The sequence below is a fragment of the Gekko japonicus genome, unplaced genomic scaffold (genome assembly GCF_001447785.1).
Source record: "Gekko japonicus isolate JY-2015 unplaced genomic scaffold, Gekko_japonicus_V1.1 scaffold181, whole genome shotgun sequence".
Lineage (NCBI taxonomy): Eukaryota > Metazoa > Chordata > Lepidosauria > Squamata > Gekkonidae > Gekko > Gekko japonicus.
The window spans coordinates 502,488-530,480 of NW_015171507.1; the positions used below are offsets into that span (position 1 = coordinate 502,488).

At 48.2% G+C, this 27,993-nt stretch overlaps 1 protein-coding gene across 1 annotated transcript in view; it reads left to right on the top strand.

Moving 5' to 3' along the window:
* DNAH10 (dynein, axonemal, heavy chain 10) overlaps positions 1-27,993 on the top strand; it is a 126,273-nt gene that overhangs the window by 39,471 nt on the left and 58,809 nt on the right. Inside the window, exons 26-46 of the mRNA XM_015419293.1 lie at positions 1,006-1,162; positions 1,417-1,650; positions 1,746-1,868; positions 3,367-3,600; positions 4,411-4,634; positions 6,892-7,161; positions 8,487-8,670; positions 10,879-11,013; positions 11,688-11,840; positions 12,627-12,815; positions 13,740-13,886; positions 15,239-15,430; positions 17,897-18,015; positions 19,084-19,242; positions 19,413-19,548; positions 20,817-20,939; positions 23,275-23,409; positions 24,224-24,440; positions 24,975-25,094; positions 25,412-25,557; positions 26,022-26,174. Of these exons, the coding sequence (XP_015274779.1) occupies positions 1,006-1,162; positions 1,417-1,650; positions 1,746-1,868; positions 3,367-3,600; positions 4,411-4,634; positions 6,892-7,161; positions 8,487-8,670; positions 10,879-11,013; positions 11,688-11,840; positions 12,627-12,815; positions 13,740-13,886; positions 15,239-15,430; positions 17,897-18,015; positions 19,084-19,242; positions 19,413-19,548; positions 20,817-20,939; positions 23,275-23,409; positions 24,224-24,440; positions 24,975-25,094; positions 25,412-25,557; positions 26,022-26,174 (3,550 nt within the window). The remainder of the gene's footprint in view (positions 1-1,005; positions 1,163-1,416; positions 1,651-1,745; positions 1,869-3,366; positions 3,601-4,410; positions 4,635-6,891; positions 7,162-8,486; positions 8,671-10,878; positions 11,014-11,687; positions 11,841-12,626; positions 12,816-13,739; positions 13,887-15,238; positions 15,431-17,896; positions 18,016-19,083; positions 19,243-19,412; positions 19,549-20,816; positions 20,940-23,274; positions 23,410-24,223; positions 24,441-24,974; positions 25,095-25,411; positions 25,558-26,021; positions 26,175-27,993) is intronic.

The following is a 27,993-nucleotide window of genomic DNA, read 5'->3' on the forward strand; positions in this document are numbered from 1 at the left end:
AGTGAAGTGGTACATCACTTCGCGTGATCTGGACACTATACTTCTGTTGATACAACCGTATCACAATGCTGACTCATGTTCAATGTATGGTCTACTAAGACCCCTAGATCCTTTTTGCACACACAACTTCCAAGACAAGTCTCCCCCATCTTATAATTATGCATTTGATTTTTCCTACTTAAATGCAGAACTTTACATTTATCCCTGTTGAAATTCACTTTATTTGTTTTAGCCCAGTTTTTCAGCCTGTCAGGATCATCCTGTATCCTGACTCTGTCTTCCACTGTATTTGCTACTCCTCCCAGTTTAGTGTCATCTTCTTGTCTTCTCAAGAATAGCCAATGCATTTTATGATTCACACGGGAATAGAAATGTTCTTCATGCAAGAAACCTCCATGGCGGCTTACACTTAATGGCTAATATCACTCAAATGCCATAGGCGAAAGATTGGCTTATGCCTTTCTTGAGTGTATCACATCAGTATACATGGGGCCCCCGAATGGGGGCAAACATCACCTTCCCCAGTCCATGTCAGGTCAGGAAAATGGCATGGAGGAGGGTTTAAGCACCCTCTCCCTGCAGTACTCCTTCCCACCAATTCTCTTCTACAAATGTTTCCTTTGCTCCTGTCCTTGTATGGCAAACTTGGTTTAGGACCATGCAGTTGCCAAGGTAGCATGCAGTTATGCCTTAAAGCAATGCAGTTATGCCTTAAAGCCAGTTTGGTGTAGTGACTCTAATCTGGGAGAACCGGGTTTGATTCCCCGCTCCTCCACTTGCAGCTGCTGGATGACGTTGGGCAAGCCACAGTTCTATCAGAGCTGTCCTCGAAAGGGCAGTCCTCTCAGAGCTCTCTCAGTCCCTCCTACTTCACAGGGTGTCTGTTGTGGGAAGGGGAAGGGAAAGGAGCTCTGAGACTCCAAGTGAAGGGCGGGTTATAAATCCAATCTCTTCTTCTTTTTCTCCTCCTCCATCTCTTATTGTTGACCTGTCAATTCATTTCAGGCACTGGAAGGAACTGATGGACCGAACCGGGACCCATTTTGAAATGACAACAGAAACGTTCACTCTTGAGAATATGTTTGCTATGGAGCTGCACAAGCATTCCGATGTTATCAATGAGATTGTCAGCTCTGCTGTCAAAGAGCTCAGCATTGAGAAGGTAAATTCTCTCTCTGCTAGCGGCCAGGCCCAGCTATCGCCCTTCACATCTGGATCTGAGTCCAGTAGCACTTTAGGGACCAACAAGAGTTCCATGGTATAAGCTTTCGAACCTAACTGTTCTACGGCCGACCATCACAGCCGCCCTCTGAAACCATCACCCTTAACACACTGACCGCGAGAATCAGAATAGTGAATTGGAATAGCCATTAGGGATGCTGAACCTTATTTTTGCCTTTTTAAATTCTCTCATAGGGTGTGAAGGAAATAGTGGAAACCTGGGAGAGTATGAAGTTTACAGTTCATAGGTACTTCAAAGGCACCCAAGATCGGGGCTTCATTCTGGGATCCGTCGATGACATAGTTCAGATCTTGGACGACAATGCTGTCAACCTCCAAAGCATTTCTGGGAGCAGATTTGTAGGACCATTCCTGGCAACCGTCCACAACTGGGAAAAAACCCTCTCTTTGATTGGTGAAGTGATCGAGGTAGAGAAGCGGCCGGGTCTGCTTAACTGGTGGTTTTGTTGCCTGCTCGGTTTAATTTACCTGTTCCTCATTTTCACTCTGTTTCTCTTCCTTAGATCTGGATGATAGTTCAGCGGAAATGGATGTACCTGGAGAGCATCTTTATTGGAGGAGACATAAGATCTCAACTGCCCGAGGAAGCTAAAAAATTTGACAACATCGACAGGATATTTAAAAGGGCAAGTCGCCAGCTTGGGTTTTAGTAGGGGCTTTGAAGAAGGAGCTGCGGTGGCTCAAGTGGTTAAGACGCTGAACTGCAGGCTGTGGAAGGTCGGTAGTTCAGCAGTTCGAGACCCGAGTGTGCCGCATGACGGAGTGAGCTCCCATCTCTGGCCCCAGCTCCTGCCAACCTAGCAGTTCGAAAGCAAGAAATTGCAAGTAGATAAATAGGTACCACTTCGGTGGGAAGGTAACAGCGTTCCGTGCGCCTCGGGGTTTAGTCATGCCAACCACACGACCATGGAGACGTCTTCGGACAGCGCTGGCTCTTCGGCTTGGAAACGGAGATGAGCACCGCAACCCTAGAGTCGGACTCGACTGGCTTTCGAGCAAGGGAAACCTTTACCCTTTACCTTTACCTTTGAAGAAGTACGGAGTGATGATTGCTCACACCTCTTTATTTACATTTGGGTACACCTGTCAGTATTTCTGTCTACAAAAACAGCTTACATCATTAAAAATGTGGTCTGATCAATAAAACAAGAAACTTCAATAAAACCGTACAAAGCAAGTCAAACATCTTTGTTCTCAAAAGCTTGGTATCAGACAGGGGTCATTTCCTGCCGGAACGCACTGGAACAGAGCTCCGGCAGCAAGGAGCCCAGGGGTGCCCCCCCCCCGCTGCCTTTCCTGGCCCGCTTGCCAAGGCGGATGGGCCAGGGAAGGCCTGCAGAGCCCACCCCCACCACCTGGGCAGATTTAAATGCCTTTCTTTCCCTTCCCCATTTGGGGAAGGGAAAGAAAGACATTCTAAACACGCCTGGGTTCCCTGCCCGATCTTCTCTAGGTGCCCCGCAGCTGCGGGACACCTGGGAAGATCAGGTAGGGAACCCAGGCATGTCTGCCTGCCTGTCCGCCCTTTCTGTCTCCAGCCAGCCCGTCATGGCGAGTTGGCTGGGGAGGGGAAGGGGAGGCGGGCAGACATGCCCCTTTTCTTCCCTGAGCCTGTCCGCTTTTCTGAGGGAACTGGGGTGGGTATTTAAATGCCTTTCATTCCCTTCCCCATTTGGGGAAGGGAAAGAAAGACATTTTAAACATGCCTGGGTTCCCTGCCAGATCTTCTCCAGGTGCCCTGCATTCGTGGGGCACCTGGAGAAGAACACGCAGGGAACCCAGGCATGCTTGCATGCCTGCCCTTTGTCAGGGGGTGTGGCATATGCAAATGAGTTATGCAAATTAGCTCCTGCACCTCTTTTTGTACGAAATGACCCCCTTTCTGCTTTTGAAAAGCATCAAGTAGTGGGGCAGTCTAGAAGGAAGGCAATCCATTATTTTGGGGCAACCATCGAAAAAGCCCTGCTCCTCGTAGATACCAGTCTGGCATCCACGAAAGGTGGTACCTCAGCAGGGCCATATTGGCAGATCTTAACGCACACATGGTTTAGAACGCACCACCCTGCTGTTAACAGGATAGTTCATGAACAGAACTTCCTCAACTTCGTTTCCTTTTACCTGCAGATAATGGGGGAAACGGTCAAAGAGCCACTGATAAAGAAGTCCTGCGAAGCTCCAAATCGTCTTTCAGACCTACAGAATATAAGTGACGGCCTGGAGAAGTGCCAGAAAAGCTTGAATGACTATCTGGACTCCAAGAGAAACGCTTTCCCCAGATTCTTCTTTATATCAGACGATGAACTGCTCAGCATTCTTGGCAGCAGCGACCCACTCTGCGTACAGGAACACATGATAAAGGTGGACCATGGATCCTTCTGTAAACAAATTTAACCCCTTCCACATTCTGCCTTTCTAGGCCAGTGGGCAGTCTCTGCAACTGGGCTGTGGGGCCTTCCTTGAGACACAGCACAGCTGTTGCCTCCTAGTATCCAAGGGAGCAAGCAAATCACACAGCATCCTCAGATCTTCCGAGGGACTGTAGCTCAGCAGCAGTTTTGCATGCAGAAGGTCCCAGGTTCAATCCCTGGTGTCTCCATTTAAGAGGATCCAGTGGTAGCTAAAGTGAAAACTCCACCGGAGACCATGGAAGGCCACTGCCCATCAGAGTAAACAAGAAGGACCTTAGTAGACCAATAGTCTAATTCAGTCTAACAGCTACCACAGTTTGTATGTCCTGCTTTAAGCAAAACAGTCAGATGTATGGGCATTTAAGTGAACTTTAATTAACTATATATTTTGCCCAGGTATCGGAGTAGACCAAAGTCATGTGTAAGAAATGATGACATACATGAGGACAGTATTCCTATCAACATTATTCTGAATGCTTATATCTTTGGCTTATGTCCATCCTGTTTGCAAACTAGAGAATTCCATATTATCTGCTGGTGGAGAAGGATTATCCAGTCACTCTGTAGACAGGGCTGTGCTCAATTTAGCAGAGTCTTCCCATTTCTGGTGGGAGGCCAGTGGCCAGACCTTGCACTGCCTGCTGCACAGAAAGAAGTCGCTTTGTAAGCTCTGCCGTTCTTGAATTTCACAGCCAGTGATGCAAGAGTCTTAGGTGACTAAGGCCATGTTTAAGCATTCTCCTTTCCTGCCGTATCTTAGATGTATGACAACATTGCTTCCCTGCGGTTTCACGAGGATGACAACGGCACGAAGATAGCTTCCGCCATGATTTCCGCCGAGGGCGAAGTGATGGAGTTCCGCAAGGCTATAGCAGCCGAGGGCCGAGTGGAGAACTGGATGACTGCCGTGCTTGCCGAAATGAGGAGGACCAACAGACTGATCACTAAAGAAGCCATCTTTCGGTACTGTGAGGACCGAAGCAGGTGAGGTAGTCGAACGCAGCACATCCAGGCAGGCAGCGGGTGGAACTGAATTGTCGCTTTAGCAGAGGTTTTCACGCCAGCTCTTGAGTCTCTGATAGTTCACCACCTGTCCGCGTTTCCAGGCAGGGCCAGCTTGGGACATTTAGTCTGGGCCGTTGTCCGGTGGTGGAGGAAAGTGCCTTCAAGTCGCAGCCCACTTATAGCAACCCCCGAGGGTCACCAAAGCAAGAGGTGTTCAGAGGTTGTTTCCCCTTGCCTGCTTCTGCATAGCGACCCTGGACGTCCGTGGTGGTCTCCCATCCGAGTACTAACCAAGACTGATGGTGCTTGGCTTCCAAGAGCTGATGAGATTGGGCTAGCCTGGGCCATCCAGGTCAGGGCTATAACACTAGCAGGAACTCCTTTGCATGTTAGGCGACACACCCCCAATGTAGCCAATCCTCCAAGAGCTTACACTAGCCCCTGTAAGAAGAGCTCTGTAAGTTCTTGGAGGATTGGCTACATTAGGGGTGTGTCGCCTGATATGCAAAGGAGTTCCTGCTACAAAAAGAGCCCTGAGATACATATGGCGATGGTAGAGGAGAGTGTCATCAGGTCACGACCGACTCTGCCAGCCCCATAGGGTTTCCAAGGCAAAGGATGTTCAGAGGTGGTTCTGCCATGGCCTGCCTCTGCGTAGCAACCCTGGACTTCCTTGGTGGCTCTCCTGTCCAAGTAGCAACCAGGGCCGAACCTGCTTAGCTTCTGCGAGCAGAGAGACTGGGCTAGCGGGGGCCATCCAGGTCAGGGCCATTCTCATATCATAAATACTGGTTCAACTCCACCGTCCCCCCCCCCTTTAGTTTAGTGCTATATAACTACATTAGGGTCATACAGTTACCTTCTGCAGATGCCCCTGAAGAGGCATCCTTCTCCCTCTGAGAGGAGGACATCTTGATGGAACGGAGCCGCCCCATCAAGAGGTCCTCCTTATCTCAGAGGAGAAGGACCCCACACGGTAAGTATCCACTGGTCCATTCTGTTTGATTTCAGTTCCTTTCTGTGGCTCATTTGTTCAGTGCAAGGGATCGCCCTCTCCCTGCTATGCACGTACCTTATGCATTAATTAATATAGACCCAACGATCAGTATTTTGCAAGCTTTTTAAGCTTTTTAATACTGACTCGTGCAACAGCTGTGTTAGACAAACCATTCCCCCCCCCCTTGAGTCTTTGTTCATTTCCCCCCTTGGACTTTGCTCTGCTGCTTCAGACCAACACTGCTACTCACCAGAATCTATTCAAGTTATACACAGTCTTGCTTCCTGACATTTTATGTCCGGGCCTGCCTCCTGTGGCAGCCATTTTGTGGTTGCCCCCACCACCCTGAATCTATCTCCCCCACCTTGTTATACCCAAAGTTCACTGTTAGTAACTTGACAAAAGAACCTGGGTAATCCTGCAGCTGAATTGGTGTTTCATCCCAAGTCTAACTCCAGAAGCACCCATGTCTTGGGAAAGCAGACAACTCTCCTCCATCCGCCGTCATAAGAACATAAGAGAAGCCAATGGTGGATCAGGCCAATGGCCCATCCAGTCCAACACTCTGTCACACAGTGGCTAAAAATACCAGGGGCCATCAGGAGGTCCAGCAGGACACTAGAAGCTCCTCCCACTGTTGCCCCCCCCCCAGCACCAAGAATACAGAGCATCACTTGCCCCAGACTGAGAGTTCCTATCGATACCTTGTGGCTAATAGTCACTGACGGACCTCTGCTCCGTATGATTATCCAATTCCCTCTTGAAGGTGTCCATGCTTGTAGCCGCCACCACCTCTTGTGGCAGTGAATTCCAAGTGTTAATCACCCTTTGGGTGAAGAAGTACTTCCTTTTATCCATTCTAACACGACTGCTCAGCAATTTCATTGAGTGCCCACGAGTTCTTGTATTGTGAGAAAGGGCGAAAAGTACCTCTTTTTCTACCTACTCTATCCCATGCATAATCTTGTAAATCTCGATCCTGTCACCCCTCAGCCGTCGTTTCTCCAAGCTAAAGAGCCCCAAGTGTTTTAACCTTTCTTCATAGGGAAAGTGCTCCAACCCTTTTATCATTCTAGTTGCCGTTTTCTGTTTCCACTCATGCTGGATCGACTAGGCAGTCCTACGTCCATATAACTCCAGACAACTGAGTACTGCAAATGTAGCTCAGATTGAAATCTTCAGACATGAGGTGCCCCACTACTTTTAGCTCTCCATCAGTGAGACACTGTTTGTCCGTAGAGTTGACTGGATGCTGATGTACCAAGGCATGATGGTGCTGGCTGCCAATCAAGTGTGGTGGACCTGGGAAGTGGAAGATGTTTTTCAGAAAGTGAAGAGGGGAGAGAAACAGGCGCTGAAGAATTACGCCAAGAGAATGCACCAGCAAATCGACGCACTGGTGACTCGAATCACCAAGCCGCTAAACAGGAATGACCGGAAGAAATACAACACGGTTCTCATCATCGATGTCCATGCCAGGGATATAGTTGACACGTTTGTGAGAGACAGGTAATCGTAATCTCTAGAAATAAGAGTCAGTTGTGTTGTATAGTAGAGAATTAATGATGCTGCTGTAGAATCTGGTGGGAAGCACAGGTTCCTGGCATCCCGGATAAGGTCCAATCAGTACTGATCCTCCTACTTTCTCTCCTCTTTGCCTTTTCCTCTGTGCTCTCTGCTTGTGCTGCTTCTCTCACCACCATTGGTGGCATGCTCTGTTGGCATAAGCCAAACCCAAATAACAACCCTCCCAGTATCAAGATACCAAAAACAACAAAACTGGGACCAAAATCAGTCCAATAATACACTCTTAAACATTAAATATGTATGCTAGTACAATCACTTTTATACTTGATAATAGTATCTAAGTATACAAAATATTAACAAGGTATACAACCTAACCATACAATATCCTAATGTTATACAATTACTAATATACTAACATACAGTAATACCACAGAATACCAATTGTTGCCAACAGCCAAAAAGTACTAGTAGACTTTCAACATGTGCTGTTAACAGGCAAAGGAATGTAAAGCTTGACAAAGCAGCCTGCTTGTGCTTGGTTTCATCTCTTAACTTCCTCAGAAGCAAGTTAGCTTACATTGTATAAGAGTTTCCTTCTGGTGTAATGTCACTTCCTAGTTCCTAAAGACTTTTCTTCTCAAGAGTTGCTACACTTAGGCCCTGGTCACACGGGCAGGAAACTGCGGGGGAGAAGCGTGGCTGTTTGCCCTGGGGCAAACTACTGCGCAGTTACTCGATCAGACCTCCCGTGGAGGTCCTGTGGAGGTACCGTGGAGGTTCCATGGCAAGGGAGAGGTGTTGATCACAGGACAAGCCGGCGCGCAACGAAGAAGCACGCGCCGCGGCAAACTTTTTGTGTGTGTGTGTACACGACGAATGCGCATGCTCCGTTGGGTGCATGTGCGCATCCACAGAGATGTGGACAAAAAACCCCCACCTTATTTGCAAGGGGGCATGGGCGGGCGCCGGATGCCACCGGAAACGCGATCAGACGCCCGCCCTTGCTCCGCAGTTTCCGGAAACTAGTACCTCCAAGGTACTAGTGTTTTGCCACGCTGTTTCGGCTGGAAGCCTCGGTTGAGCCACGGGAGTGCTACGCTTCCCAGATGTGCTGGTGAGATCGCACCCGGAAACTCCGCCTGTTTTCCGTCTCACTTGTGTGGCTTCTGTTCCGTGTGACCGCAGCCTTAATATAGGGACTAGCCCTTATTTCCTTAGAAGATTTCTCATACGGGACCTGTCTTTGACAGACTAAGCTTTGAAGCTGATAAGGTCCACTGCAGTCTCCTTTCTCTCTCTTTTTTTAGCATCATGGATGCCCGTGAGTTCGAATGGGAAAGCCAACTGCGTTTTTATTGGGACCGAGAGCCTGATGAACTCAACGTGCGCCAGTGCACTGGGACCTTTTCCTACGGCTATGAGTACATGGGCTTGAATGGGCGGCTAGTCATCACACCGCTCACGGATCGTATCTATCTCACACTCACGCAGGTAAACTGTGAGCTTTTTCTGTTAATGACGTGTCCCTGAACAAACGGGGTGAAAGCTTGGAATGCCTGCTTTTTTCACTGAGCACCTTAGCACCAAACACAGGATCTCCCCGTGCCGTAGCAGGGGGATTGTAGAAGAGAAGAAGAAGAGAAGAGATTGGATTTATACCCCGCCCTTCACTTGAAGTCTCAGAGCGGCTTACAAACTCCTTTCCCTTCCCCTCCCCACAACAGACACCCTGTGAGGTGAGTGGGGCTGAGAGAGCTCTTGACAGAAACTGCTCTTTTTCAAGGACAGCTGTGCCAGAGCTTGTGACTGACCCAAGGTCACACCAGCAGGTGGAAGTGGAGGAGTGGGGAATCAAACCCGGTTCTCCCAGATTAGAGTCCGCACACTTAACCACTACACCAAACTGGCTCTTGTATGCAATGTCTTTTGTGCTGTCTTGATACTTTAAAAAAAACCCTCTGATTTTACATTATGTTTTTGTTTATATCTCACTGCCTCTCACAGTCTGGAATCAATTTTTTTGGGGTAGTTTGTTGCATCAACATACTGCACTTCATTTGCTCTTTGCAGTATTTAAGTATTAATTCAAGGTGGGCAGCTGTCTTGGTCTGAAGCGCCTTATTCAAGGTGTGAGCTTTCGTGTGCAGGTACACTTTGAAGTGCGCGTGCACATGAAAGCTCACATGTTGAATAAAACTTTGTTGGTCTTAAAGGTGCCACTGGACTCTAACCTTCTTCTAAGTACTAAACGTTAATTGGTTGTTTGTATTCATTTCTTCTAAATGGCCCTGGGTACTCTTTGGAGCTGGAGGGTGAGACAGAAATTGCCCAATAAAGAGATAGATGCCCCTGGTGCAGAATTCCTGCTCCTAAGCTAGCAATACAAGCAAGAGCCAGTTTGGTGTCGTGGTTAAGTGTGCGGACTCTGATCTGGGAGAACCGGGTTTGATTCCCCACCCCTCCACTTGCAGCTGCTGATGTGACCTTGGGTCAGTCACAAGCTCTGGCACAGCCGTCCTTGAAAAAGAGCAGTTTCTGTCAGAGCTCTCTCAGCCCCACCCACCTCACAGGGTGTCTGTTGTGGGGAGGGGAAGGGAAAGGAGTTTGTAAGCCACTCTGAGACTCCAAGTGAAGGGCGGGGTATAAATCCAATCTCTTCTTCTTCTTCTTCTTCTTCTTCAAATAACGCACATTTGGTAGCAACCAGGGGAGCCACACCATTGTGTTTCTGCCCTCCAAGCAGAACCCATACCGAAAATCCCAAGCCTAAACCAGGAATTGGTAAGGCTGAAGATAGATGATAGCCTTTCCATAGACCCCCAAGGCAGTCTGAAAAAGGGATGATGACTCCTGGCGTGTTGCTGTGCCCACCTTCACCTCTTGGCAGTTTTTTGTGTGGCTTCAAAAGCCTGCCAAACCTGTTTGACCAGAGGCAATGGAGGGAGAAAAGAAACGTCATGAGAATTTTTCTCCCTCTTCTGAATACTAGGGCTGAAGGGCTTCCAATGAAGTTGATGGGCAGTAGGTTCAGGATGGACAAAAAGAAATACTACTTTACACAGAGAGGGATTAAAATGTGGGATTTGCTGCCAAAGGATATAGTGGTGGTCACAGGAATAAACAGCTTTAAAAGAGGGTTAGATAGATTCATAGAGGATAGGTCTATCAGTGGCTACTAGCCGTAGTGACAAAGGGGAACCTTCACATTCAGAGGCACTAATCCTCTGAATCCCAGAGCCAGGAGGCAACATCAGGGAGGACTAGAACTCTATGCGCTGTTGTTGGCTCTCCAGAGGAACCGGTTGGCCACTGTGTGGGACAGCATGCCGGACTAGATGGACTATTGATCTGATCCAGCAGGGCTCTTTTTATGTTCTTATTAGACAAAACTTTCCCAAGCCAAATCCTTCCTCAGATCTGTTTAACGTTTGTCATTCCCCAGCCTTGGTTGATGGAGAGGCAGAGCAGATCTTCCTTTCCTAGCCTCATTTCTGGATTGTTGTTGTTCAGTCGCACAGTCGAGTCCGATTCTTCGCGACCCCGTGGACCACATCAGGCCAGGCCCTCCTGTCTTCCGTCATCCTCTGTAGTTTGCTCAATTTCCTGCCCGTTGCATCGATAACACTGTCTAACCATCTCATCCTTTGCCGTCCCCTTCTTCTTTGACCTTCAATCTTTCTGGATTGTTTTCCTCCAAAGGCATTGTCCATGTACTTGGGCGGAGCCCCAGCAGGCCCAGCAGGAACAGGGAAGACGGAGACCACCAAAGATCTCGCCAAAGCCCTGGGCTTGCTTTGTGTAGTCACCAACTGTGGAGAAGGCATGGATTTCAAGGTAGGAATATCAACACTGCTGCACCCTTTAAGCCAGGAACCTGTATCAACTGAGCAGAGTGCACTATTGGCTAAATGCAATAGAGCTTCTTTGTTCTATATGTGCTATCAAAGTTACAGAGTTGTACAGAGCCACTTGTCAGTTTCAAACTAAGAAAAAGTGTTTTATTTAGTCAACTTCATTCTAGATCGGATAGATGAGAGGAGATAGGAGATAGGGATAGAATCTATTCTAACTACCTGGATGGATGCAGATGGAGACTGCATCCATGGTGCCAAAGATGGAAAGCAAACGTGCTCCTTCTTTGTGTGTGTGGGAAAGAAGTGTGAATGGAAGGAAGGAAGCAATTCCCTGTGAGTATCGGTCTATACTTCAAAGGGACAGAGGCAGAAGGGTAAACAGGAAAGAAAGTCAGTTTGCCTGTCTATCGATCTGACTCTCTTGTAACCTCCCTCTAGAGGCTGAGGCTAAGAGACAGCGTCCGGTCCTTCTCTTCCAACAGCAGAAAGCCCCCTGCTAGCTAGCCTGTCATTCACGAGATGCAACAGACACAGTGGGACCTTGATCATCCTGTGACGCTTGACCACTCCCCTAAAAGTAGCCCAAGAACAGTATGGCATCACCATTCAGAAATGACCCCAGTTTAATGCTTTGAATTCTCCTTCACCTTTTAGGCCGTGGGCAAGATTTTTTCCGGCCTCGCCCAGTGTGGCGCTTGGGGCTGCTTTGATGAATTTAATCGGATCGATGCCTCCGTGCTGTCAGTCATTTCCTCGCAGATCCAGACCATTCGGAATGCTCTGATGAACCAACTGAAAACGTTCCAGGTACACAAGCAGAAAGCTGTCTTCGTATATGAGGAGTTAGATTTGGGTTACGTGTATACATGCGCATGAAGAGGGCTGTGGCTCAGCAGTAGAGCATCTCCTTGGCGTGCAATAGGTGCCAGGTTCAATCCCCAGCACCCCCAGTTAAAAGGACTATACAGGTGATCAGTGACGGCCCCAGGTTTTTTCGCCCACTCGGTGAGGATACATTCTGGCGCCCCCCATGCGGGGTGGGATGGGGGCGGGCGCCAGAGCCACAGCGGACGGGCCAAGGGGGTGAGCTGCAAATGCATGTGGGGGGGGATCGCTCAAGGGGAGGGGGAGGGAGCCTGTGCCAGGCTGCAAAAGGAGCTCCAAAGAGACCGCGGGGGCGGCAGAGGGCGAGCGGCACTTTCCCATCATCCCGGGCTGTTCCCCGCGCCTGTGCCCCCCCACCTCCATCTCTTTCTGTCTGGGGGGCTGCAAAGAGGGGAGTTTCTTGCTGGGGATGGCTTCCTGTGCAGGGTGAGGAGGGGATGAGGCCGGCCAGAATGGCGCCCTCGTCGAGCCGTTGTCCTAGGCGACAGTCTAAAATTTAACAATAACGGGCCGGCCCTGCAGGTGATGAGAAAGACCTCTGCTGGAGCCCCTGGAGAGCCACTGCCAGTCTGAGTAGACGATACCTACATGGATGGACCACTGGTCTGATTCCGGATAAGGCAGCTTCTTGTGTCCCCGGGGGTCCTGCAGTGGGCCTGTGCTTCGTGACATGCCTCGGCATGACATTGACTCGGGTCTGTATTTCAGTTTGAAGGGCAAGAAATTTCTCTGGATTCCCGAATGGGCATTTTTATCACGATGAATCCCGGCTACGCTGGCCGTACCGAGCTCCCTGAATCCGTAAAGGCCCTGTTCAGACCCGTGGTTGTGATTGTGCCCGATCTCCAGCAAATCTGTGAAATCATGCTGTTTTCTGAGGGGTTTCTTATGGCAAAGGTAGGCATCACAAAGGGCTTGTTCACACATCCCTTGATTGTTCTTTACCTGATTACTGGCATGTGGAGTTTGGAAGCTGATTACATTGGAAAGTACTGTGCCCTAAGTAGTATAAACTTCATTGGAAGTACTGAGATGGTCCAAGAGCTTTCCAAAATGTTGAGCTTACTCTGTATACTCACCAGCTGTGCATACAGTGTGGATTTATACTTGCAAGTCATTGTGAGGCATTATACTGATCATACACATGTGGGTATCAGCACACATTGCATTTAAGAACCACTAACTTAATATTAAGGTAAAGGTTTCCCTTGCTCGAAAGCCAGTCAAATCTGACTCTATGGGGTGGTGCTCATCTCTTATTTCCAAGCCAAAGACTTTTTCCGTGGTCATGTGGCCGGCATGACTAAACGCCGAGGCACATGGAACGCTGTTACCTTCCCACCGAAGCGGTACCTATTTATCTACTTGCAATTTCTTGCTTTCGAACTGCTAGGTTGGCAGGAGCTGGGGCCAGAGATGGGAGCTCACTCCGTCACGTGGCACTTGGGTCTCGAACTGCCAAACTACAGACCTTCCGGTCTGCAGCTCAGTGTCTTAACCTCTAAGCCACAACTTATATTACTGTAGAACAAAGTTGAGTCCAGTGTCACCTGGAATGGAAGTTACTAGTCCATACATATAGGTAGAGGATGAGCAATTAGCATAAGCATAATAAAAGGCGTTTAACAGATGCAAGGACCACACTGGAATAACAAGCTTAATTTATATGGTCACCATTTGTTTGGGTTTAATTCCAGGGGAAAACATAGTGAAGGAAATAAATATATCAAAATCGGAGACAGATGGGCAGATATACCCTTCTTAAAAGTGACTATGTCTTTTAGAAAAATGTCTCTTTCTGTCCTTTGTTTTGTGCACCAGACCCTGGCCAAAAAGATGACAGTGCTATATAAGTTGGCAAGAGAGCAGCTTTCTAAACAGCACCACTATGATTTTGGGCTTCGGGCTTTGAAATCGGTATTGGTGATGGCCGGAGAGCTGAAGAGAGGATCAGCAGATCTCGACGAAGTAAGCCTATTCTAATCCATCACCCTGGGAAACCAGGAAGTGGTGAAGCCGGGTGGGGCCCATTCCCACTGACGTGACCCAAAATCAGCCCGGGTCCCACAGTGGACAGCAAGCCACACGGTCTCCAGACTCTTATTACAGAATGGGCTCACTGGTGTTTAGCCCACAGCCAAGTGCCTGTGGTAACACTGCGTTGTGATAAAGGTGTGAGACATGAGATGAAGTTGTCTTACGTCCAAAGTAAACGTAATGTGGAAGATCCATGATCAGCATCTCCCAGCTGTATCAAACTGCTAATTTGATCAAGGAAACAGCACTAGAGAAGGCAGTGGTTCCTTAACTTTTTATTTTCATTTTTTTTTAACACAGAGGAATAAGTAGGGATGCCACAAATTTCTCAGTGAATCTGTTCAGCAGACTTACCTTGCTTGACACAACCAGCCTGTGAGCCAATCAGGGATGTATTTGGATTGCATTGAGCAAGCTGAACCACTGCCAAATAAGTTTGCAACTGCCTGTTGTTCAGAAGCTGATTAACACCCGATTGGGGGGGGGGGTCAGATGGGAGCTAGGTTCTGATCCAAACCCCCCAAATAGCTACATAGTGAAGTTGCAAAAGGAAAGAGAGAAAGAGTTTGATCGATTTCACACCAGAGCTGCACCGTGGTCACGCCTCTTTTTGCCCCGCTTCTATTGGTCAATTTCCCACTCGAAGCCGCACGGCAGCATTTTGACTCACGGCTTCGCCCAATTTCCTCCGTGGTTTTGTGATCCTGTTTTTTGAGGATCACGAAACCACGGGGAAAATCGGGCGAAGCCGCAGGTCAAAACGCAGCCGCATGGCTTCGAAAGGGAAATTGACCAATAGAAGCGGGGCAAAGGGAGGCGCGACCGCGGCGCAGCTCTCGTGTGAAATCGGTCTTTGTTTCTGTTCCCTCTCCTTCAAGCTGGGTGGGGACAGAAGCAGTGTTTTCATCTCTGCATTGCAAAAGGGAGGGGAGAAAGAGCTTGTTTCTCTCCACCCTCTGAGCTGGTCAGGAAAAGAAGCAATGCTTTTAATTTCTGCATTGCAAAAGGGAAGGGAGAAAGAGCTTGTTTCTCTTCCTTTCTCCAAGGTGGACAGGTACAGAAGCAATGCTTTTAATCTCTGTATTGCAAAACAGAGAGGAATAAGAAATGTTTTCTATCCTTTTCTCTGCATCCGTTGTTATTGAAAATTTGATAATACAACTGTAAAATATAACTGACGGGCAATGTGAGGCTTGAACCAGTAGAGTATTTCTTCAGAAAGTACATGCAGTTCATGAAAAAAAAAATTATTTTAACTCTTATTTCTTTGTTTGAAAAACTAGGACGTGGTCCTGATGAGAGCCCTGCGAGACATGAATCTCCCTAAGTTTGTTTTCGAAGATGTCCCTCTTTTCCTTGGCCTGATCTCTGACCTGTTTCCCGGACTGGATTGCCCTCGAGTCCGTTATCCCAAATTTAACGATGCTGTTGAGGGCGTGCTGGCTGAAGGAGGCTACGTCGTCCTGCCAATCCAGGTACCTAGAAAAGGGGGAAGGGTCCCACACACACAGAGTCAGGCTGTGATTCGGGTGCGCCTTCCATGCAGCCCACAGACAGGAAGCCTCCATGTTCAGTGAGCATCACATTGGATGACAAGCCCTTTCTGATTGCCTTAGGGATGGAGTTTGACCTGGGTTTGTTTTTGTGTTTCCCGCCACATGGAGTTTGGCTCACATATCTGCGTCGTCTCAGTCTCACCAACCTGTTTGCATGCAACTTTTCTATACCTTGGACTTCCTCATTTGTGCCCTCAGATGCACCATGTGTGGTATTGCGAGCTACGTGGCTGCCGAGGGCTGTTGAGCTTGAACTAGAAGCCTCAGAGCCTGACAAACTCGGGGATGTCTATATCATGGGGAAAACAGTAAACAATTATTTCATTGTTGGTTCCCAGTTGGCTCTTTCACCCTGTGATTACAATGAAATCTGAGAGCCAGTTTATTGGGTTTCTGAGACACAATGAAGTCCTTCCGTGTAGAAATGATTACCGAATCTAGTTAAAATTGTAAGGTTATTGCAAACATGTGTCCATATGAGTTGTTATGTGGGTGTATGAAAATTATACAAGAATGTAGGTTTACCGTAGGTTTTCTGGGAGTATTTACTGGTTGATAACGTTATAATAGTTTTACTTTTGGATTGCTCCTTTTTGTGTGCACTTAATAATTAATAAAGGGGTGGGGAGCTTGACAACCAGCAGGTTACTTTGGGATGGTTCGTGCTCAAGACCCAGAGCCCTTTTCAGGCACAGGAGGGCACTGAAGTGTGCAACTGTATTCCATGCTGTTGGCAGACAGTATGAAATTAAGAGATGCCTACCCCTTGGAAGGAGCTGCGGTGGCTCAAGTGGTTAAGACGCTGAACTGCAGGCTGTGGAAGGTCGGTAGTTCAGCAGTTCGAGACCCGAGTGCGCCACATGATGGGAGTGAACTCCCGTCTCTATTTCCAGCTCCTGCCAACCTAGCAGTTCGAAAGCAAGAAATTGCAAGTAGATAAATAGGTACCACTTCAGTGGGAAGGTAACAGCGTTCCGTGCGCCTTGGTGTTTCGTCATGCCGGCCACATGACCGCGGAAATGTCTGAAACGGAGATGAGCACCGCAACCCTAGAGTCGGATTCGACTGGCTTTCAAGCAAGGGAACCTTTACCCTTTTACTCCTTGGGAGGAAAGTGATGGCAAACCTAGACAGCATAATAAAAAGTAGAGACATCACCCTGCCAACAAAAGTCCATATGGTCAAAGCAATGGTATTCCCAGTAGTAGTGTATGGCTGCGAGAGTTGGACTGTAAGGAAGGCTGAGTGCCGAAGAATAGATGGTTTTGAATTATGGTGCTGGAGAAGACTCTTGAGAGTCCCTTGGACTGCAAGAAGATCAAATTGGTCAATCCTAAAAGAAATCAACCCCGACTGTTCCCTGGAAGGCCAGATACTGAAGCTGAAGCTCAAATACTTTGCCCCTCCAAATGAGAAGGGACTACTCACTGGAGAAGACCCTGATGCTGGGAAAGACTGAAGGTCAAAGAAGAAGGGGACGGCTAAGGATGAGATGGTTAGACAGTGTTATCGAGGCGACGAACATGAAATTAAGAAAACTCCGGAGCACGACGGAAGACAGGAGGGCCTGACGTGATGTGGTCCATGGGGTCACGAAGAGTTGGACTCGACTGTGCGACTGACCAACATGAAGCCTCTAGATTGGCCTGGCCTGCTATATATAGTAGAAGTCTGTCCAGCAGAGCAGTATGTTCTACCCACTACACTTCTCAACTCCAGCCACTGGCCTTGGGGATTCTGGGTTGGAAAACATTCTTCCCCCATCTGGCTTCTAGTGCAGCCACACACAGCTGTGCTTTGACCCCAGCAATTACTGCAATGCCATTTAAGAGCTAGGCTTTTTCGTAGGAAAGGCACTACAGAGGTGTTACAGACCCTTCCTGAGACATGACGGAACCTTTTGCTTCCCATAAACACAGCTGACTTCCAATCCTGTGAGACTTTCAAACCCTCCTTGAGCAGTGAGACGTCAGTCTTTATGCTCCACTCAGTCATACCCTCAATCCTTCTTCCTCAGAAGAAACAGGGCTGAGGTGTGTGGTCTTTTAAAGGATGTGCAGAAAAAGTAATGCAGTGGTGGTTATGGAAGTGAGACCTCATCCAAGCTGACGTCCAGGCACATGGCCTCTTTGACGTCCAGGCACATGCTGAAAAGAATGTGTAATTCACTTGTAACTAGCTCATCACAATGAAGTATTTTACAGGTGATGGAAGCACGGATTTTGAGGTATAAACTTTGTGTCTGGTGGTTATGTAGAAAATCAATGGGGCACCTCTGGTCTTACATCCCACGAAAGAAAGCTTTCTTAATTCCTGGTGGGAAGGTTTGCCACCAGCAAGTTTAGCAAACAGATGTCTGTGACCGCCTGTATATTTTGATGGCAGGTGGATAAAGTCGTCCAGATGTATGAAACGATGTTAACGCGTCACACCACGATGGTGGTAGGGCCCACGGGAGGAGGCAAGTCCGTGGTCATCAATACCCTGTGCCTTGCTCAGACAAAGTGAGTACATATCATGAAGGTAGGTTGTGCTTGGCGTACAGTACTGTTCTCTGCTATGCCAGAGTCTCTCCAAAACAACAGGAGAATGCGAAGACACTGGTCCACTTCGGCGATCATCCTTCTTAACTGAACCAGCGTGAGAGCCAGCGTGGTGTAGAGGTTAGAGTGTCTAACTAGGATAGGGGATATCCAAGTTCCAATTCCTGCTCTCGCATGGAAGGTTGCTGAGTAACCTTGGGCCAGTCACCCACTCTCAGCCTCACCGACCTCATGGGGTTGTAGATCAAGATGGGTAGCCGTGTTAGTCTGTCTGTAGCAGGAGCTGCGGTGGCTCAAGTGGTTAAGACGCTGAACTGCAGGCTGTGGAAGGTCGGTAGTTCAGCAGTTCGAGACCCGGGTTGCCGCATGACGGAGTGAGCTCCCGTCTCTAGTTCCAGCTCCTGCCAACCTAGCAGTTCGAAAGCAAGAAATTGCAAGTAGATAAATAGGTACCACTTCGGTGGGAAGGTAACAGCGTTCCGTGCGCCTTGGTGTTTAGTCATGCCGGCCACATGACCACGGAAACGGTTTCGGACAGCGCTGCCTCTGCGGCTTGGAAATGGAGATGAGCACCGCAACCCTAGAGTCGGACTCGACTGGCTTCCGAGCAAGGGAAACCTTTACCTTTACTAGCAGTAGAAAAGAGTAAGAGTCCAGGAGCACCTTAAAGACTAACAACATTTGTGGCAGAAGAAGTGAGCAGTGACACTCACAAATTTATGGCAGAAGAAGTGAAAAGTCACACTCACAAAAACTCATCCCCTGCCACAAATTTTGTTAGTCTTTAAGGTGCTCCTGGACTCTTGCTCTTTTCTATCGTCACAGAGTTGTTGTGAGGGTAAAACGGAGGGAGGGAGAATGATGCAAGCCACTCTGGGGCCCCATTGGCGGGAAAGGCTGGATACAAATGAGTTGAACAAATGCTGTGGGTGGGATTTGGCTGTACTGGACAAACAACCTTGATTAATTATTTTGCAGTGCTTTCTACCGCTCTTAATCTTCCTAACCGCATCTCTGATGTTCAATTAGACTAGGGTTACTGACCAAGCTTTACACTCTGAACCCCAAAGCCATGAGTGTCATTGAACTGTACGGTATCCTAGACCCCACTACGCGAGACTGGACAGATGGCGTTTTATCCAACATTTTCAGAGAAATCAACAAACCCACGGACAAAAAAGAGAGGAGGTAATTTGTTAAGGCTCAAACGTTGCATTCCCGGGGCTTTGCTGGCTTCCGTTTCCTTCTCCCCCGTTTTCTTTCACGTTTCCTACTAACAACCCTTGATCCAGCAGACTGGGAGTGTTCTGGGGATGCGTCATCGTGCAAGAGGTGTTTACGCTGACTTTTGTGCACAGGTACATTTTGTTTGACGGCGACGTGGATGCTCTGTGGGTTGAGAATATGAATTCGGTGATGGACGATAACAAGCTGCTGACCTTGGCAAACGGGGAGCGCATCAGACTCCAGACTCATTGTGCCCTCTTGTTTGAGGTAAGGAAGCCCCGTGGCCAGTGTTGAAACAAGCTGCCCGGATGTCTGAAAATGTGACTGTCCAGAGGGACCTGCCTCCATTTTTGTCATGGAGGGCTTTGTCGTTGTAGCCCCACTTTCTTCTTACATATTTTTTTTGTTACCCTTTCATCATGCCCTTCCTTTGAAAAGCCTTACATATGGGTCCAGGTAGTCTTTCTTCCTTCCAGGCTGCTTATGATGCTACACCTGCTTAGTTTGAACCATATTATGTGCTTTCACATCCCTTTTCTTCAGGGGTGGAGTATATCCTGGAGCAGGTTACTCCTCCCATAGGTCCGTTTTTAGTCCATTCCAATAGGCAACCACAGTCTCTGGGCTTGCCCGCTCTGAAACAACAGGGGGCTCCTGAATACCCGCTGTTAGGAGATTGTAGCACAATTTGTGAATTTCCTGCATTGTGCAGGGGGTTGGACAATGTGAATTTCCTGCATTGTGCAGGGGGGTGGACTAGATGACCTCGGAGGTCCCTTGCAACTCTATGATTCTATGAGTCTATCCCCCAGCTGAAGATCTACTGACCTCCCTCAATGGGAGGATGTGTTGATAGCCTTAAGTTTGCTATAACTTCCTGATAGGTAGGAACAAGCCACTGCAGAGGTCCTCCTGAGTGAAACATGGCCCATGGGAACAAGTCTGTACACGCTGGTGAAGGGGTGAGAAGTTTCGAATCCTCACTGCCACGAAGCCCACTGGCCAGTCTCCTAGCCTCACCTACCTTGCAGGGTAGTTTTGGGGAAAGAATGCAGAGACCAATATATTCCTCCCTGATCTCCTTGGAGGAAGGATGGGGTACAAATGTGAAGTGTGACAGGATCAATGGGTCTTCCCCGAGGAAAACATCAGTACATCAGAGCAATGCAGATGTGAGTCTGTCATGCTGGTGGGAACCTGTTTTTTCTGTTGGCAGAACATTAAAGAGGGATCCAAAAGCATACTGGCCGATTTACCAAGTTTTAGACCCGGCAGGGGGAGTTGGTAGAAGGACAAGCACTGATATTTCAGTGGCTGTTAGACCTTCCTATGCACTGCAGATTGGGGGGGGGGTGTCAGCGGAGGCAAAGGACAGGTTATAATCTGCTGGGATCAGTCCAGCTGAATGAGTATTTCTGATCTCTGCAAAACGTGCACGTAAAGCTCTTGTGCCTTTTGTTGTGTTTGGCGTCAGTACCCGAGATGACTAATCAGCAGCACAGGATTTCCTGTAAACCTGCACGTTTCCTTTTTAGGTTGGAGATTTACAGTATGCGTCACCTGCGACAGTGTCACGCTGTGGGATGGTCTTTGTGGACCCAAAGAATTTGAAATACAGGCCTTATTGGCAGAAGTGGACAAGCCAGAGGAGCAACAAAGTAGGGAGCCGTTGCTTACACTGATCTCAAACATCGTCTGAAATTAGTGCAGATAAACTGATAGTTGGAGATGTGACACTCTGGCCAAGCTGATTTTTGTGTGAGCTGTACAGCATTCTGTGGCTTCATGTAGTGGTTAAGTGCGCGGACTCTTATCCGGGAGAACCGTGTTTGATTCCCCACTCCTCCACTCGCAGCTGCTGGATGACCTTGGGCAAGCCGTAGTTCTGATAAGAGCTGTTCTGGGAAAAAGAGCAGTTTCTGTCAAGACCTCTCTCAGCCCCGCCCACCTCACAGGGTGTCTGTTGTGGGGAGGGGGAGGGAGAGGAGTTTGTAAGCCGCTCTGAGACTCCAATAATCTCCTCCTCCTCTCCCCTTGCATCACAACTCATGGGTTTCGCTATAAAGAGATGTATTACTACTCTCTTGCGATTAATGCCTCCCGCAGTGCTCCTCAGCACAGATGATGTGCATTCATAGGAACTGAGCTTGGGTGAACTGGTCAGGATGTTAAATTTATTCAGAGCCCCATTCTGAATTTGGAAGGTTACAAAGTGCTCCATTCCCACGGCAAAGGAGACGCAAAGCGTGGTAATACTGAGAGAAGACAAGGCAGTGCTGTTTTGGGTGGCGTTGCTGAGACTTCCAGAGATATCTAGATCCGCCATAATTACTGACTATTATCTTGTCCCTCCTTCACTGTGGCGGTTTGTTCACTGCAGGGGTGGCGGAAAGGGCCGTCAAGTCGCAACCACTGCTCCCTCTAAGCTGTGGAGTCTTGTGAGCAAAAATTCTACTTTGTGAGCTACCGGCATCAAAGCTGTGAGCGAGCGATTTGGCTACTGCATACATTAGTTTGCTCTGGAGCCCTCCTTCCTGAGCTGAGACAAAAATGTGTGAGCCGGAGGCTAAAGAACTGTGAGTCAGCTCAGATGAACTCAGCCTAGAGGGAACCCTGGCCGACTCGCCACTGACCATGCTGACCCCCGTAGGGTTTCCAAGGCAAGAGACGTTCAGAGGTGGGTTTGCCCTTGCCTGCCTCTGCATAGCATCCCTGGGCTTCCTTGGTGGTCTCCTGATCCAAATACTAACCGGGGCCGACCCAGCTTAGCTTCTGAGAACTGAGAAAATTGGGCTAGCCCGGGCCCATCCAGGTCACTGTGGAAGCGGTGGACATTCGCCTGGCTAGTTTCTTCTGCTGACTTCTTTCCAAAGGGTCTGTTTTTTAAACTTGTCCAAGCCTGGTATCTTGACGCTGCCTGAGAGATGTCCCATTATTAGGATGGGCACAGGGTGTACCAGCTACCTGTGTGCCATGTTCCCTCTAATGATTCTTATTCCCCTACTGAGCGGAGCAGTTCCTATCCTGAGAAGAATATAACTGCTGTCATCTCCAAGTGGGCAACTGGCACTGCAAGACCTTGCACAGCTCCAGATTGCTGCTGAGCAGGGCTTCCTCCTGTGATAAGAGCTGTTCTTGAAGAAGAGCAGTTTCTGTCAAGAGCTCTCTCAGCCCCACCTACCCCACAGGGTGTCTGTTGTGGGGAGGGGAAGGGAAAGGAGTTTGTAAGCCGCTCTGAGACACCTTTGGGTAGTGAAGGGCAGGGTATAAATCCAATCTCTTCTTCTTCAATTCACAGGGCATTTTCAGTTGAGAAAATGGTACCAGAAGAAGAGTAAATCACAAATCCCTCCCTTCCACATTGTTGCAATCCCAATTTATTTCTGAAATTGCTTTTAGGACCAAATAACATCATGAAAAACCTAGTGTTATGTGTGGTTTGGCCTTGATTGCGTATTTAGCAATGTGTTAGCTAAGCAAAGAAGGGAAATTTCCAGATTCAGAAATTTTAAATTTGTTTCCATTCAGTATAAAATAGACAACCTGACTGCAGTTCATGTAGTCTGGTTGGCCTGCAATTCCAGCAACTGAGTTCAACAAATACCATTGTCAAAGATTTTTCACTTTCATAGGGCTGTATCCTACCACTCCCTTTGCTGAATCTGTACAATTGTAAATTGAAATGTGTAAGTAAAACTGGACTAACAGTACTCCACATCAATATTCTGTGTACTGATGGAAAATTAAAATAGGAAGTGCTAATTGGTGCTCATTAAGCTTTCACAAGTGCACTTCTTCTTCTTCTTCTTCTTCTTAATGAGCGGCCACTCACACGCACAGTTTAGAGGTTTAGAGGGAACATTGTCCAGGTGTGCATTTCCCATCTATTCGTTGAAACCGCTTGAGCCACTTATACCCAAAACTGGAGGGGACAGGGATCGGGAGGGACAAATCAGACCAGTACTTTGGGATTGTTTCTGTTTCCTTCCTCAGCAAGAGCAGCTTCTGTTAAACCGGCTGTTTGACAAATACGTACCCTACCTACTCGACATGATTGTAGAAGGAATTGTCGACGGCCGGCAAGGGAAGAGACTGAAGACCATTGTTCTGCAGACAGACCTCAATATGGTAAGAGATCCTGATTTTGCAGATTCACAAAGCCTTTACGGTAATTCAAAATCTTTAGTAAGGATTAAAAAAAAAAAAAGGTCAAGAATTTCTACAAGCAAAATCGGTGTTGGGAATACTTATACAGAGAAGTGAGAGTTGAGAACAGATTCCCGGACATGACCCTGTGCAGGAAATTCTACAGGAAGACCAGGATCTGAGCAACAAAGAGAGCCCCAGTTACCCTGGGAAGTCTGCCTCAGCTTGGGATGGTGTACATGGTTCTCCCTTCTGCCATTTTGTCCTCACAGCAACCCTGTGAGGTAGGCTGGGCTCTGGGTTTAGGGGCTCAGAGGGAACCTTTCCCCACCAAGTTCTCCATTCGCTTGAGACCTGAAAGGAGGTTCTTAACTGGGTGACAAATTGCAGCAGCTATGTGAAAGCACATTTTCCTTGGTTTGGTGTCGTGGTTAGGAGCGACGGACTCCTAATCTGGGAGAACTGGGTTTGATCCCCCACTCCTCCACAGGCAGCTGCTGGTGTGACTTTGGGTCAGTCACAAGTTCTCTCGGAGCTGTTCTCTCACGAGCAGTCCTCAAAAGAGCTCTGTCAGCCCCACCTACCTCACAGGGTGTCTGTTGTGGGGAGGGGAAGGAGGTTGTAAACCCCTCTGAGACTCCTTTGGGTAGTGAAGGGCGGGGTAGAAATCCAACCTCTTCTTCTCCTCCACCCGTCTCTGTCAAAGCATGTGTGTTTGTTAAGTACCATCAAGTCACTTCCAGCTTATGGTGACCCTATGACTCAACAACCTCCGAAACATCCTCTTGATTCACAGGTGACGCAGTTAACTAGGATGCTGGATGCCCTCGTAGAGCAAGAAACGGACGACCCCGACGTGCTCGAGTGCTATTTCCTGGAAGCCTTGTATTCCTCCTTAGGAGCCTCCCTCCTCGAAGCGGGAAGACCAAAATTTGATGATTTTGTGAAGCGTCTCTCCTCCATGTCGACCGTGAACGATGAGATGATATTAGCCAGACCGGGAGAGCTGCCAGGTACGGTAGTGCCAACGCTGTAAGGGCACAGTTTATTTTGGGGAGGAACCCTTGAGCTTTCACCCACAGGGGCACCGCGTGATGGACTAAGAGACCTTCCTACTGCAGTGACCGGTCTCTTAAGTTTTGTCCCCTCCTGGGAACAGGAGTGAGGAGTGATTTGATTGGCGTCCCTCAAGGAAGGAAGTCCTAGATTTCCCCCCTGCCCCGAAAGTGTCGTATCTCCAGCAAGGGAGGAAGCTTCGCAGCAGTTCTCTTGAAACCCAGAAAGGCAAATCAAGATTACGTGTATACCTAAAAGGTGCTCTCAGAGTGTCTCCAAGGACTACATCCAACGTCTACACAAATGTTTGTTTATTTATTTATTTATTTATTTATTTAATTCCATTTATACCCCGCCCTCCCCGCATGCGGGCTTTATTCGGATAATACACAGAATGTTTTGCTTCCGGCCGTCCCGCTTTAGATATTGGTTAATGCACGTCTCCGGTGGCTGATCTGCCACCTTCCATTTATTTCTAATTTGTCTTTCAGGACAGCTTCCAACTTTGTACGACTTCCATTTTGAGGGAAAGGTGAAGAAATGGGTGCCTTGGAGCAAACTGGTCCCTGAATATGTTCACTCACCTGAAGTGAAGTTTATTGACATCCTGGGTAAGGGTGAACTAAGCTGGCCTAATTTGGAGGGAGTCATCAATTAAAGCTTGTAAGCCCAACGTGTCCTTTCCAAAGCAGGATGCCTAGGAGCCTTGCTGTGTGGCTTTATGGGCCAAAAAACCAGGTGGGGCCGGTGTCTTCTCTGTCAAAAGGTGGGAGTCATGGATGTGACCAGGGCAAAAGTAACAGCTGCTGTTAAGAACAAGGTCCCATTGCTGTGTCCTTTATTTTCACATTTTTCATTCCTGCAAGTATGTAAACGTTAAGTCATGTGGATTAACTCTCTCCTCCTTGCAAATGTCCTCCCCTTTCAGTTCCTACAGTGGACACAACCCGCACAAACTGGCAGCTGGGACAGATGATCAAAATCAAACACCCCGTTGTTCTGGTTGGAGAATCGGGTACTTCAAAGACAGCGACAACACTAAACTTCCTCAGAAAAATAAACCCAGACATAAATGTAAGGGTCCAGATTTCTAAACATAAGCATAAGCAAGCTGCCTGATATTCAGAGCACTGGTCCATAGGTGCTGTCTACTCTGATGGGACTGACACATCGTGCTCTCAGATGGAGGAAGGTCCTGGTGTGAAGGCGCCCTGGCAGTTCATGTCGTTTCCTGTGAATATTCTAAAAGATGACCAGGTCTTCAGCAGGGACGCCTGTTTTTTTTTCTTGTCCTCTGCTGAAATCCATTTGATTTGAGAGTTAGTCTCTTTGTCACAATCTGCTGCATCTTGGTTACTTACAAGCTTGGAATGTCACCTCTGAGAGCTGCTCCAGGGAAGGCCCTGTTAAGCTACCATGTATCAACAGCGTATTTATTAAAACATTTATATTCCACCTTTTCTTGTGCTTGCCATAATCAGCATCTGTGTTGCTGTGCCGGAAGGCCCTTCCTATCAAGAATCACCTTTCCTTTCCAGGTGCTGCTGACCATTAACTTCTCCTCTCGCACAACTTCAATGGACATTCAGCGTAACCTGGAAGCGAATGTGGAGAAGCGGACGAAAGAAACCTACGGGCCCCCAATGGGGAAGCGCCTCCTTGTCTTTATGGATGATATGAACATGCCCAGGGTAAGGCCTCAGCCCATCTGTGTGGTGCTGCTCCTTGGGGTGTGGGGGTGCAGGCGAAGCAAAGACGAGAGGATACAAGCTTGCAGGAGCTGTCTGAAACCTCTCGGCTTCCCAGCGTTTATTTATACACCTTTCTTCCCCCTTATCCCTCCCTCTCCCTCCGTAAGGGAGTTACAAACATTCGAGCATCCTTTTGGAATGTGTGTGTGTGTGTGTGTTTTCAGGCAGCTGTCTGCTATCTGCCTCTCCCCCTTTCTCAAGGCTAACTGACTGCGTAGTTAGGCACTCACCAGACTTCTCTTAGCACACAAATACTTTCGGGTTACCAATCTCCAGGCAGGAGATTGCACTGCTTTCCCACACATCTGCATACCGGAGTGTATTTTTATTTTTTATGTCTCAAGAGAGGAGGAGACTAGAGAAAGAAAATGCCAGGTACATGCCAGGAATGGAAGGGCATAAGAACCGACGTGTTGGATTAGAAAAGGGGTCCATCTAGGTTCAGCACTGTTTCAGACAGTGCCCTGGTGTACGCCATGGTATGTTCACAGGGCAGGCCACGATGCCCAGTTTTTTACCCCAGAGTATTATATCTTGCTGCCAACCTAGCAGTTCGAAAGCAAGAATTGCAAGTAGATAAATAGGTACCACTTCGGTGGGAAGGTAACAGCGTTCCGTGCGCCTTGGTGTTTAGTCATGCCGGCCACATGACCACGGAAACGTCTTCGGACAGCGCTGGCTCTTCGGCTTTGAAACGGATATGAGCACCGCAACCCTAGAGTCGGACTCGACTGGCTTTCGAGCAAGGGAACCTTTACCTTTTTACTATTACACCTTGTCAGGGCCAAATCAGTTTGTCTTTCATAAATATGTCAAATCCCTTTTTTAAAAAGCCAAGCTAGCAGCTATCCCTACATGTTATGGAACTCATTACAACAAGTTGATCTTCTTCGTGGTCTCTGTGCTTCACACCAATGGGTTTAGTGCGCCTGCGCTGACCCGACCGGTGCTGTAGCAAGCTATGTTTCAAAGGATTTTCGCGCGGGTCCCACTGAGCATGCGCAAGAACCCCAGCACGCATGCCCAGAGGGACGGGCGCGGAGATCCCGCCAGTTCTCTCTCTACCGCCGCGTTGAAAGGACCTTCTTGCCTTTCCTCCTGACCGGATAGCTGTTACTGCCTTCGGGCTTTTACCTTATTTCTTGTTTCTTAGGATCATCCTCTATTTTATTTTCTTTACTTCAGTTTACTTAAAAAAAAAAAAAGAAAGAAAGAAGAAAAACGAGAACTTTTGTTTTTCTGAGGGGAATCTCCTCAGGCCTTCGGGCCTTCCCCCCCCCTTCCCTCTTCACTTTTCCCCGGCATTCGTCTCTTCCCACCGTATGGAAAAGAAAAAGAAGAGGAGTCAGAAGTGGGGCTTTTTCAACCGCTGTAAGAAGTGTGGAAGTAAATTGGCCCCTCCAGATGGCCATGAACTTTGTTTGTTCTGCTTAGGCGAGTCACACAGAGCGGATACTTGTAAGCATTGTGCTAAATTTTCTAATCAGACGAAAAAGAACCGTGCCGCACGGTTAAAGATCGCTTTGTTGGAATCTGCTCTTCATCCGCCGTCTGCTATGGCGGACCAACCTTCTACCTCACGTGCTGCCGTCGATACCGGAGCATCGATACCGACAAGATCGACATCGAAGGTCGCTTCAAAACAGTCATCTAAAGGCAAGTCTGGAAAGGAACATGCCACTAAAAAGGACAAGCAGTCCAAGTCTTCTAAGGAGGGTAAGACCGGGCCCCCTGAGGGCGTTCCTTTGCAGAACCCGCC